The sequence below is a fragment of the Perca fluviatilis genome, chromosome 24, assembly GCF_010015445.1.
Source record: "Perca fluviatilis chromosome 24, GENO_Pfluv_1.0, whole genome shotgun sequence".
Classification (NCBI taxonomy): domain Eukaryota; kingdom Metazoa; phylum Chordata; class Actinopteri; order Perciformes; family Percidae; genus Perca; species Perca fluviatilis.
The window spans coordinates 14,949,581-14,963,142 of record NC_053135.1 but is presented as its reverse complement, the minus strand read 5'-3'; the positions used below and the strand labels follow the sequence as shown (position 1 = coordinate 14,963,142).

Below are 13,562 nucleotides of genomic sequence, written 5' to 3'. Positions count from 1 at the left end.
CTAACCACTCCCAATTTTATGCAGTTACACATTTTCCCTTAGTGGTTGTTGCAACAATACAAAATGTGAAATACTCATTTTACTTATTTATTTGTTATATTTTGTGTAAGTGTCTTACCTCTCCATAGGTTTGTGTGGGAATGAGACTAGATATCTGTCCCCCCGTACATATACAGTGTACCTTGATAATGTGTCAGAACCGCCCAGAACATCAGTGTTCTAGTTGTACAGTCAGTACTACTGTTTATTTTTCTGGTGGAATGTTATTGAGTACATTACTCAAGTACTGTACTTAAGTACACATTTGAGGTATATGTACTTTACTTGAGTATGCCCCTGTGATGCTAGATTATACTTCTACTCCACTACATTTAAGAGGCAAATACTGTACTTTTTACTGAACTATATTTGTATCACAGCTAGAGTTACTTTTCAGATCAAAATTATTCATACCTTCCTGTCTAGTCAAAACGATCCAAATTTGGTGACAATGAATGTGAATGTTTCTGATAACCTGAATGATCCTTTGTTGAGACAATTCTTCACTTCTTAAGCTAAATAGAGTATTCAAAAACCCTCTTGAATCAGCTACAAAATGCAGGGCTGTTTTTGTGAGCTCATGAAAAGTACAGTCTTTTACTGCTGGTCCTTACAATGATGCTACCAACATGTGATCTTATTGATTGATAAGACGCTTGGAGGTTTACAAGGCCCAGTGGCCTAATGGATAAGGCATCAGCCTCCGAAGCTGGGGATTGTGGGTTCAAGTCCCACCTGGGTCAAGAAGCATCATGTTTGTAATTATATATATGTATTTGCAAGAGCCAGTTAATGGGAATACTCCTGAATGACAATTCATTTACCCAGCAGGTTTTACATGTGAGGGAGATGAACACTGAAGATTAAAGTCGGAATTCTGACTTTTTTCTCAGAATTCTGACTTTAAACTCACAACTCAGTACATTTTTTCACATGTGGCCCTAATCCTTTTCCGTATATTTGATATATTTTCCCTTAGGCATTGTTGAATATTGTCTATTTGCATACAATTGTATATATAATACATTGTCATTATATGGATGGGCTTTAGTAAGGACATTCCATCTAAATCCCTATACAGGACCTTATCATTTTATTAAGTCAAAGCCATGTACAGTGGGGAGAACAAGTATTTGATACACTGCCGATTTTGCAGGTTTTCCCTCTTACAAAGCATGTAGAGGTCCATAATTTTTATCGTAGGTGCTCTTCAACTGTGAGTGACGGAATCTAAAACAAAAATCCAGAAAAATCACATTGTATGATTTTTAAGTAATTAATTTTATTGCACAACATAAGTATTTGATACATCAGAAAAGCAGAACTTAATATTTGGTACAGAAACCTTTGTTTGCAATTACAGAGATCATACGTTTCCTTCATACGTTCTTGACCAGGTTTGCACACACCAGGTTTGCACACACTGCAGCAGGGATTTTGACCCACAGACCTTCTCCAGATCCTTCAGGTTTCGGGTCTGTCGCTGGGCAATACTGACTTTCAGCTCCCTCCAAAGATTTTCTATTGGGTTCAGGTCTGAAGACTGGCTAGGCCACTCCAGGACCTTGAGATGCTTCTCACAGAGCCACTCCTTAGTTGCCCTGGCTGTGTGTTTTGGGTCGTTGTCATGCTGGAAGACCCAGCCACGACCCATCGTCAATGCTCTTACTGAGGGAAGGAGGTTGTTGGCCAAGATCCCGTGATGCATGGCCCCATCCATCCTCCCCTCAATACGGTGCAGTCATCCTGTCCCCTTTGCAGAAAAGCATCCCCAAAGAATGATGTTTCCACCTCTATGCTTCACGGTTGGGATGGTGTTCTTGAGGTTGTACTCATCCTTCTTCTTCCTCCAAACACGGCGAGTGGAGTTTTGACCAAAAAGCTCTATTTTTGTCTCATCAGACCACATGACCTTCTCTCATTCCTCCTCTGGATCATCCAGATGGTCATTGGCAAACTTCAGATGGGCCTGGACATGTGCTGGCTTGAGCAGGGGGACCTTGTGTGCGCTGCAGGATTTTAATCCATGATGGCGTAGTGTGTTACTAATGGTTTTCTTTGAGACTGTGGTCCCAGCTCTCTTCAGGTCATTAACCAGGTCCTGCCATGTAGTTCTGGGTTGATCCCTCACCTTCCTCATGATCATTGATGCCCCACGAGATGAGATCTTGCATGGTGCCCCAGACCGAGGGAGATTAACCGTCATCTTGAACTTCTTCTATTTTCTAATAATTGCACTAACAGTTGTTGCCTTGTCACCAAGCTGCTTGCCTTTTGTCCTGTAGCCCATATCAGCCTTGTGCAGGTCTACAATTTTATCCCTGATGTCCTTACACAGCTCTCTGATCTTGGCCATTGTGGAGAGGTTGGAGTCTGTTTGATTGACTGTGTGGACAGGTGTCTTGTATACAGGTAACAAGTTCAAACAGGTGCAGTTAATACAGGTAATGAGTGGAGAACAGGAAGGCTTCTTAAAGAAAAACTAACAGGTCTGTGAGAGCCGGAATTCTTACTGGTTGGCAGGTGATCAAATACTTATGTCATGCAATAAAATGAAAATTAATTATTTAAAAATCATACAATGTGATTTTCTGGATTTTTGTTTTAGATTCCATCTCTCACAGTTGAAGTGTACCTATGATAAAACATTACAGACCTCTACATGCTTTGTAAGTAGGAAAACCTGCAAAATCAGCAGTGTATCAAATACTTCACTGTATATTTTGTTTAGATTACAGTGCTGTTACATGCTTATTGAATTGATTTATTGTGACATTTAATTTAATTTGAACAGTGGGTAACCAGACTGTGTGTGTGTGTGTGTGTGTGTGTGTGTGTGTGTGTGTGTTCTTTGCAGTACGGGTTCATAAACAGCTGCCTCCAGTCTCTGGTGATAGAGAAGTTTGGCCAGGAGACCTGGGACAAACTGAGGTTTGGCACATATACCCATATGTTTATCATGGACAGCAATTGGTGACAAATGTACTAATTTATTATTTTTGCATAGCTCTCTACCAGGCGTCCAGGATACCTTCATGACATATACGGTTTACGACGATATCCTAACCCTCAGTCTGGTGCAGGAGGCCTGTTTACTGCTGGGTAAGAGTGCAAATTCCTCTATATCCTAGTAATAGTGATGTCCAAATGAAGCCTCATGAAGCTTCTTGAACTATTTTATTTATTTTCCACTAGATGGTGCTCATGGTTTAAAGAAATAGGCTCAGAAATCCTGTTATTTCTTAGTGGTTAAAATGCCGTCTTGAGGGAGGCGATAAAGGGATAGTTTGGATATTTTGATGTGGGGCTGTATGAGGTACTTTTTCACAGTAAGAGTATTGCAATAGATGGTGCCGGCAACTCCCCAGGAGTAGCAGGCAGGAGTACCTGCACTTTAGCTAATCAATGCACTGTGGACGGGGCAGCACAAGCAGAAGCAAAACTTATTTATTTAAAATTAATCAGGAGAGACAAGCATATCAGGTACAGATAAATGGTCATTATAATTGATGATATGTGATAAATAAGTCTTGGCAAAAACTCTTTGGCCCTTACACAGGGAGATTTTTAATTGCGTCTGCACTGAGCAGCAGAAAAATGAATAACCCCATGGAGTCCAGACACTGGCGGTGGTGGCTGATGATTCTGATGAGGCGGAAGAATCTACGGAGACTAGCGGTGATGTGGCAGTTAAGCTGCCTACACATGATAAGTGATTTGCTCTCTGTGCACCGCTAGGTAGGGCGCAGAGAGCAAAGCGCAGTGCAGTTATCGTCATCAAGGGTGGCAAGGAAGCTATTTCCCATTGCTAGGTAATGACATGCTGTTATCTAATTTGTTGTGCTTTCGGAAGATCAGCGGCAACTAGGCGGCAACCACCTTCCCCATTGGAAATCAATGGAACGGCTGGCGCAAAACAGTTTTGCCGCCTATCATGTGTAGGCGGCTTTATGACAATTTGCACTGAAATGCAGCTGATAGCAACAGAGAGAACAGAATAAATAGCGTAACAGCTGTAAACGTACAGAGCTTTAGGGGTGCCTGGCACCCTTTTAACGTAATTGTTTTTAAACGTTATTCTGCTGAGCTAATTGTGCATTTTAGCATAATTTTGGACCATCATGGTAGGGGAAACACTGAATCATGTAACTAGAAAGACACAAACAATTCTGAGAAAACTTACTTTAATGCTGAGCCACAGGGCCATTACTTCAAAGAAAGTCTATATCCTTTGCGTTCCACTACCAGGATTGCTCCGGTGCTGCAGGAAATTCCGCCGGATGCATGTATTTTCCTATTCCTTCCACTTTCTTTGTGTTGGAATTTTAATTTGGTGGATTTATGAGGACTATTGTTGACTGCTCCTCAGATCTCTGCATTGTAAATTGAGACAGCTAGCTGTTAAATCTGAGTTTTCTCTCGCACAAGTATTTTGCTCTGTGCAGAGTTTAGCCCCGCCCATCACGATTGTGATTGGTTTAAAGAAATGCCTTTAAACCAGAGCACATCTTCCTCCCATCCCCGAATGCTATGGGGAGTAGCCTGATCCTCCTTCAGCGCGCTTTGGAGGAGGGTCAGGCAAAGTGAGATTAGCTACAAAGGTGAGGTGGTATTACAAATGGAACAGTTTTATGCAAATATTGAATAAGTGGAAAAATATCCATCAATGGAAAAGCAGACATTTCCAATATGCAGTATCGATAAGATTCATGGGATTTTGACTAATGGCGGACAAGCGTGATTTTCTAAAAATGGCTCTGAATTGTTTTCTGAATGATTTAGGCAGCTAGATTCTGGATTCTTCAGTTTAGTTTCACGATGCTGGTATTTTCCTGGAGCAGAACTCCCTAGCTCACAAAAGATGATTTTATACAGTATTGTCAAGTTCAAATAATAAAAATAATACTCTCAACATATTGCAATTTATTACTATAATCACACATTAATGTAATTGGGCTCTTAGGATCAGTATTGCCAAGATTTATAGGTAGGTTACCGTATGTACAGTATGCAAAATTACTTTTTAGGGGTGCCGGGATCAAGTTAAAAAAGTACTAAAATCGCCTGTGCTCTCAGTCAGACGGCCCTTTCCGACGGGGAACTGAAGCCTCTATATTCATCTATTTATTTATTTAGTTAATTAGTTTATTTGTCAGGGACAATGTAAAAAATACATTAATCTTACGAAAAGATGTTTTGTACCACAGTTAGCTAATGCTAGTTTCCATCTGCAGTTCCCGCAGCTCTCTTCGAAGCCACCGCGCTTCTTTGATAAATACAGTAATTTCACCTAGCAGAACACAGGAGTTGCTGGTCTATTCAATTCAATTCAATTGAGTTCAGTCTACCGCTACCTTGATCGCTTAGTTTGTTTGTATAATTGTGTGACTAACTAGGGTTAGTTTGAATTCACACAATAACACAAACTAACCGATCAAGGCAGCATGTGGGTGTCTGAGGTGCATCCGTGTGTGCATGTGATATCTCAAGTGTTAACAATGTCCCCAATGAAATCAAACAGCTTACCCTCAGTAGTTGTTTATATCTTTGCATGCACAATCACTGAAAATCTATTTTTTTTGCACAATATGCAGCAATTTAATTTCCTTTCTTTAAAATGTCAGTAGTAAAGAAACATTGCATGGCACACTACACATTTGCAAAGGATTCACAACAGCAGCTGCAAAAAAGCATTGTACATGAGAGATAAATTGTTTATTAATACACATACTTGGCAGTGACATTGAAAGATTATTAAACAGTGGACCCCTGGGCACAGATGTGTGAAAACATGACAAGATTTGTTTATTCAGGGCATGCCAACAGGGTACTAAGCCCTTCCCAAGGGTCTGATTATCTCGACTTTACATACTTTGGGAATATGGTGTAATTAAATAGCTTGCTGCCAATGCTGTAATAAAACAAACAGGTGTGCACCAGGAGGCTGGACTACAAAATGATAGGATGATGATGGTGATGTATTTTTATATATCTATATACATGACACTGTTTCTTTGAATGTGTTTTATTCTTTCAGATGTCTCTGCTGATGTATTTCTTAAGCTTTTTGGAGAACATTTCTTTCTCTTCTGTAAGCAAGCGGGCTATGACACCATGCTGAGGACACTGGGGGGAAATCTCATTGAATTCATTGGAAATCTGGATTCTCTCCACAGTTACCTTGCTCTGTCCTATCAGGTGTGCTTATGTGTGTTATTATTCTTATTCTATTATTCTATTATCCTACTTGCCAACGACTCCTCACACCTAAAAGAAAACCAGACTTCGGCAAATGCTGTTGTACATTTTAACCATATTTTTCCTGTGAGTGCTCAGTACGACATGAGGAAAATGTAATTTCACCTGTGCAGAGCTGTGCAGCACATCTGCTCAAAAAAAAACAGAGCCAGATATTTTCCTCAGGAGTTGGTAGAGACCAAAAACAGAGCTTAAAGAGAGTAAATATTGGATTTTATCAGGTGGACACACTCTGTTGGTCCAAAATGAATGATAATGTTGCTTTGTGACTATGTAAATAGGACCTTAGCTGCTCTAGAGAGGACAGCCCCTATGAGTATGTAACTTTACCGTTTCCAAACTCACACTTTGGTAAATTCACCACCGGGTTTGCCTCCATCAGCCACTAAGCCACCTGATCTTCTCCAGATGCTCCTCCCATGTGTTAGTGTATGTCATGGCATCAATTTAAGTGACAATGTTCTTTAACCCCTGTGTGTCTGAAGCCATTAACCACTGAAATGTGGTGGGTGCGTTCTTCATTCCAAAAGAAACAACTGACGTGGATGTTGTCTTATGGGAGCTGTATTTCCTGCATTGCGGTGGCAGGATGCCCTGATGGCTGTCTGGAAGTTACTTGCCAAGACTAGCAAGGTGGAAAACTGCTTCACTCAGGCAGCAGAGGACGCCAGGCTCGTTTTTTTTCCACTCCTGTCGTCATTTGGCCTCCTTTTTCCAACCGCTTTACTAGTCCTACCAGTATCAGCCACCTCATAACCATCAGCTAGCTCGGCTGCAACCCTAAACTGCTCCGGTAAAATGATATCTTTTTTTTGGGATTACTGCGCTACAAAAAAGAAATTTGAAGAATTTATCAGATGAACGGCGCCCACCGTCCACGGGTGCAGATCGCACTTGTTAATACTGAAAGACAAGGAGATTACACCACTGTGTAGTGTACATGATATGATACATACTGGTACCTCCCAGCTCCTTCACTTTCTCACCATTCCTCTCAAAACGTATATTGTAGAGTTGCTTCACTGCAATTTGATTTCTCTTTATTACTGTAGTGTGTGGTGAGGTGGTGTTGACATTTTGAAAAATGCCATATCTAATAGTCTAACAGCATTGCTACAACCATATTATAAATTTCAACTTGTTGTTACATGTAAGCAGTTACAACTGATCTTCTGCCACCACCGTGGGGCAGATGCTCGATCCTAGAAAGGAAATAAAGCAACATAAAGTCAATGTATTCTACATACATTCTGAGACATGCATTGGCTGAGGGGGCTTTCACACCTACCTCATTTGGTACGGACCTTCTGACTTTTCAGTTTGATCCAAACCAAAATTAAACCTCCCCCAGACCACGGTCCGGACTAAACGGACGGAATTTGGTCCGACCAAAAAAGGTAGTCATGGTCCGGTTCGCTTATAGTGTGAAAGCATTTTTTTTGGATGGTTTGGACTTTCGGACCAAATACAGGAAGCTCTGGCAGGCTATTATCGTGTTATAATGCCCGGGGAAGCTCCTTTTAAGGAATAGCTCAGTGCTTAGTGTGTAGGCTACATAAGAGAGTGTGTGAGATGGTGAATGCGCTCAGAGTAGACAACCGTCGGCTATCAGAGCAGAGAATACATCAACAGTTTACTTGTTAAGTGGTAGTAAATGTACAGTGTAGGTTTCCATTTGTCTCTGAATAAATGCTGCCGAAAGAAAGTTCCCGTGTCTTGCTTCTAGCAGTAGGGGAGAGCAGCAGTCAGTTAAAAAAACTCAGACACAGAGAGAGGATACTGGAGGAGGGGGAAGCCCGTTTACATACCAATCAATTTTAAGTATCAGGAGACGCAGCTCACGTATGTGATGACGGCAGGACGTAGTTTTGTCACGTATAGATCTTTATTGTGCTTGCATAACCGAAGTGCGAAACCAAAACTAACCGGATCCAATGCAAAAACGTGAACCTTGGTCTGGACCTTGGATCGGACTTTCAGGTGTGAAAGCCCCCTAAGTTTACTGGAATACCAGTGTGAAGAACTATTGCAGTGCAATATTTGATTACATACCTGTTTTCTCTCCTGAATGTCTGGACTATTGACGCTCGATTAGGCTGTTCTCCCTGACCAGCCTCTGTCATACTTAGGCCATGGTTGATTACTTGTCTGTAATTGTTGCCGTATCTCATTTGATGGTTCTCTGTGCCTTTGCCTTTCTCTGACTCTTCCTTGTCCTCTGTGCCCCCCTCTTCCTCTCCCCCTCACCATACCACCCCGCACTCCCATTCCCCCATCCTCTTGCACGGACAAGCTCTTGTTCCTGTCTGTCTCCTGCATGCATAAATGTGTTTGAGAACTGATTGGTTTTGAATTTCACCGCCTACCAGCTAAATTGGACAGCATTTGCGTTTGGTTGCTCTCAATTGTGAGGAAATTGAATTGTTCCCCATCTAGCCTAAGTCTATCCATCTGACAACTTTTACAACAATACCACATAGCTATTATGTATCTAATATATGTGTGACAGGTTATTGTGATTGTTGGTTGCTCTATTTAGCATGTAGGGATTTACACAATGAACATGAGTACAATTGCATTTGAGAGTAATATCATTCAATAGCAAATTAATGCAAGCTATTTTGATCTGCAAGGCTTACTCGGTGCATTTTATGTCAAAGCAACTGTAAATGACTATAGTTATATGAAAAACTGTTCATATACATAGTCATATAGTTTGACAAAGTTGAATACTCATTCGACGATTGTGCCAAAGCTATTGAGAAAACTTGTAATATGGAGTATCTTTATTATTATCTTATGTTGATTTTTTTTCCTAGCGAAAAGAGCTGCACAGTACATAACATAGGCTACAGTGAGTTTACATTCAAATTATTAAAGCAATTTACACCTTGATAGCTGAATAGCTCTGGTTTAACAAAATAATCAAACATTCACGTAAAGCAAAAACCAAATCTCCAACAAAAGGTCACAGATATCTGGCTAGTCAGGAAAAACAATATAAAAAGAATCCCTGTCTATCTACCTGGTGGTATCATGTGTAGTATCTTACAGTATTGTGTATGATATTTGCAGAGATAAGTGTCAGTGTGGATCTGCTTTAAAAGGAAGCTGAGACATCTTCTCTTTATCTGCAGCATGAACAAAGTAGTTGAGGATCGGTTTCTGATAAAGACAAGGAAGATGCAGGCCCAGGCACCCATCCATCCATGCATGCAGTCCACTTTTTGCTTCTATATGTACTGTGTGGGGACACCACTGCTATCTGTCATATTCAAAAACAGGGATTTTATGAACTGCACCATGTAGAGACAAGTAGTATTTTTCAGTTTGTTTATTTATTTATTTTAAATTTTAAACTGAATCTTAACCATACAACCTGTTTTTAAGGAAATGAATGCACCATCTTTCCGAGTGGAGATGACCGACGATGGGAAGATGCTACTTCACTACTATTCTGACAGGAAGGGCCTGTACCATATTGTACCAGGTAAAGTCAACCACACTTCCTCAATCCACATCGATGATTCTGATCACTTATGTTGTTAATTGTAAAAAAAAATAACAGTTGATATAATGTGATCACAATACTAAATATACATTAAAAACTTTTTCACAACACCATTAATAAATGGGAAGAAAGGTGACCAATTACTAATTACTTACTGAAAAAGTAAACACATTACTTTATTTATTACACACAAACAGGTGTGGGGCAAGAGGGTTGGCATGGGCCGAAACACATCTTTTTCCTCTCTCAACTGGCCAAGATTGTTGTAATATGTGATACATCTTTTAAAAGATGTATCACATATTACGACAATCAACGGAGATAGATCACTGCAAACAGTAATCACTGAAGGTCCGTGCAGTGATCTATTTTTGCGGTAGCTTGGGATTCCTGTGTTGTGTCTCGGCCACCCATAGACAGGGCACTTCATACACACATCAGACTTATATGAAGGGCTTGTCCTTTGACTTTCCTTTTTACGATATGCGATACACTTGATACTGATTTGCCGTTTTCTTTGTTATGGAGGGGAATAACGGATTTATTTTGACAAAAAAAAGTGTAGCTAATTTCTATGATGTACCAGTGCCTTACAATGCTCGTATAACAGAGTTAAAGCAGGCTTTATGTGAAAAGATGGTTGATAAAGGTTGGCTGCCTCCATCAGCTGTGACTAAGGGTGATGCCACACAGGAGGCGGATGTGAAAATGGTGGAGGTTGTTAATGTTGTTGTTGACATGTCCATGGAAGAACCTATCTTTAGCATTTTTTAGAAAAATAACAAGAAATCTGCTCCAATTTGTTGATTCGGCAGAGTCTATATTACCAGACTGCAGAGATGGAGACTTGAGCCTGAGACTCGGACTTGAGTCACACTGACTTCAGACTTGACTTGCGACTCGACCCAAAAGACTTCAGACTTGACTCGGTCTCAAGCTTCGAGACTCGTCAACAACCTGTTTTCATGCAATTATTGTTTTTTTTAAATCTAAATCCATTCATGTATTTCTATTTTCTTTTATTGCCGCATATACGTTAGGGAAACGTATGACGAGCTGCATGTCCCCTGCCCTTTGCCATAATGTGCAATGTAACGCACGCGCGCTATGCCTTAGGTGCGCGCACTCACATAAATGCATTGACGATGGCGACACCAAGTCCTCCCGGAATTGTGCCTTTTGTCATTAGTTTTGCTTTCAATAACTTCACAAACAGTGGCAATAAGCGAACAGTTACATGCAAGGTGTGTGGCACCAAGATAAATGATGCCAGATCAACAACGTCAAACTTCATCAGGCATCTCAAAACGCACCACTTGCTAATGTGAAAGAGACGTTAAATTTAGCATATATCAATACATATTCAATACAGATGTTTCCCTCAAACTTTGAACACTGAAGCATGTAATGCATGATGAGGTTGGGCTTTACAGCAAGTTAGTAACACAGACAAACATGTATTCTTTGGTGCATCTGCACCAAAATGTTGAAAAATACAGTTTTGAAATTGAAACAAAGGTTGAAAGGTTCTTAATTTGTGTTTCTTCAGATTGCATTGTAGTAGATCCCATAAAGGTATTCTACAACTGATACTATTACTGTATGGATGGTAGCTACAGGACATGCTTTGAATTCATAAGATTTAACAATACAGTGTTAGGGACAGATCAGATGGCCAGAGATTTGAGGGAAAAGACTTGAGACTTGACTTAAACTCAAGCTCAAAGACTTGGACTTCCAAAAAATGTCTTGTGAACATCTCCGCCAGTCTGTGTCAAAAAAATTGGCATTCAAACTTGTCCGAGACGCCTTGCTGTTTCTCTGAGCCAGTTCTAGCAGAATTAGAGGGTGTAGCTATCCTTTAACCTAGCATTGTGAATGTCTCTGAACTAACCTTTGCTTTGCTTGTGCTTTACTTTGCAATATGCAACTATTAAATCATTTACTATACGCTGATCTCTCACTTACTCCCATCCACTGTGCGTAACCCCTTTTCTTTTGCTTCCCCCCCCATTTTTCCTTCTTGCTGCAGGTATCATGGAGGCAGTTGCCAGAGAGTTTTTTGATAGCAAAGTGACCATGGTGGTTCTTAATCAATCAGAGGAAGATGAGCGCACAGGGAAGAAGGAGCATGTTGTGTTTCTGGTAAAACAGACCAAACAAGGAAGCAAGACTAGCGACCAGGAGCATTCCAGTCATAAAAGGGTGGGTGTCTGTGGGTGCATGCGCATGCTCTGTTTCTAGTATATATTATGTGTGTTTCTGATTCTTTGCCAACCTGTGCTCTGTGTGATTTTCCCAGGAGACATTATTAAGAAAAATGAGGGAGCAGTGTGTGTCACCGGCGGGGAAAAAGCATGGCTGGGACCTGATCAGAGCTGTGGTTCTCTCAGAAAAAGGTTAACTGTATTCATAAGTTCATACTTTAAAGGTATCATTTTTAAAACCTGTGCACACTGATCTTATCTGGAAACTTGCTTTACAGACGCTGCCCAGAAGCACAGTACTTGGGGAGAGATAAACAGTTCTTCATCAAGTAAAGAAAAACTCCCTGCTTCCAGTCTTTATTCTATAATAAGCTAGACACGTCCTGATTTTAGCTCTGTATTTAATACAAACATTAGACTGATATTCATATTCTCATTTAATGCATGGAAAAATAGCAAATTAGTGTTTCCCAAATGCTGAACTAATACTTTAATTGATTAATAATAATGAGAAGTTTCAAAAACTAGGTCGTGTTTACGCTGCATTGTTTCCTGTGAAGTGAACAGCCGGAGCCTGACGATATTCTGTGTTAGTTAATTATGTTTTAACGGTAGCTTCCCTAACACTTATGGAACGGGTGTGTTTGATTTACTTCCCAGGCAGCCTCCATTGCACCTTCAGTCCGTCTTACCCGAACAAGCTGTGGGTGGAAGAGAAAACTTTCTGCAATGCTTTTCCCTTCCATATTGTCTTTGATGAGGATGTAAGGCTCCATGTGTCTGTGTGCTTTAGTAGCTCCATGACAGTTTCGTAGTATGTATACCGGATTCATTAGCACACTGAAAATATCTTTGGTTTGGCTCAAACTCCTACCTTGCTTTTGTCACCAGTCTGTTTTTCTCTGTTTCTGGTCTCTGTTCTGGGTTCTCGTTCTATCAGCTGAAGGTAAGACAGACAGGGGTGAACATACAAAAGTTTCTTCCAGGTCTCCAGGCCAGAGATGCTATGTTGGACCAATGGTTCACCATTATACATCCACAGGTAAAACATAGACACAGAGTCAAGAGTTCAGAAATTGTAAGATAGTGTGAAATGCAACAGTAAAGTAGTTAATTAAAATACATCAGCAGAAAAGAACAAAGCATACTACAGTAAAAAAGTGGAATGAACAGAAGAGTGCAGTAGAAAGGAATGCTGGGCTGATCCTGGGGTTGCCCAGGGCCCTGAGCAACCATGACCTTTACAAGAGCACCTGTGAGTCTTAAACCAAGAATGTAGTTGTCTAAACTATGGGGTTCAATTCCCTTAGTGTATTAAGAATACATGCAGAGAGAGCTCTATGAAGAATCAAGCAATACTATATATTTGATGGATTTTTTCAACTCTCCTTGGGACAGTTAACCAGTTATGGTGTGTGTCTACCCATTCCTAGCAGACTAATTTTCTAGCGCCACCTTTTAAAGACATGACATTTGGCATGTCAGAGCCAGGATTAAAGAAAGCCAAATAAACATGTTGGACCATGTCAACTTCAAAACCATATTGT

At 40.5% G+C, this 13,562-nt stretch overlaps 1 protein-coding gene and 1 non-coding gene across 6 annotated transcripts in view; both read left to right on the top strand.

Moving 5' to 3' along the window:
- Positions 1-13,562, top strand: part of gucy1b2 (guanylate cyclase 1, soluble, beta 2) — a 28,252-nt gene that overhangs the window by 829 nt on the left and 13,861 nt on the right. Inside the window, exons 1-10 of one of the 5 annotated variants that reach the window (XM_039793250.1) lie at positions 2,683-2,708; positions 2,897-2,970; positions 3,047-3,141; positions 6,077-6,237; positions 9,688-9,787; positions 11,841-12,013; positions 12,111-12,207; positions 12,294-12,344; positions 12,676-12,779; positions 12,956-13,057. In XM_039793250.1, the coding sequence (XP_039649184.1) occupies positions 3,075-3,141; positions 6,077-6,237; positions 9,688-9,787; positions 11,841-12,013; positions 12,111-12,207; positions 12,294-12,344; positions 12,676-12,779; positions 12,956-13,057 (855 nt within the window). In that variant the 5' untranslated portion in view covers positions 2,683-2,708; positions 2,897-2,970; positions 3,047-3,074. Of the gene's footprint in view, positions 1-2,682; positions 2,709-2,896; positions 2,971-3,046; positions 3,142-5,896; positions 5,969-6,076; positions 6,238-9,687; positions 9,788-11,840; positions 12,014-12,110; positions 12,208-12,293; positions 12,345-12,675; positions 12,780-12,955; positions 13,058-13,562 lie in introns of those variants that run through there. The other 4 variants (XM_039793248.1, XM_039793249.1, XM_039793251.1 and 1 more) reach the window with 4 other exon arrangements.
- Positions 710-782, top strand: trnar-ccg. The gene has a single exon. It is a non-coding gene; the product is annotated as a tRNA-Arg (tRNA).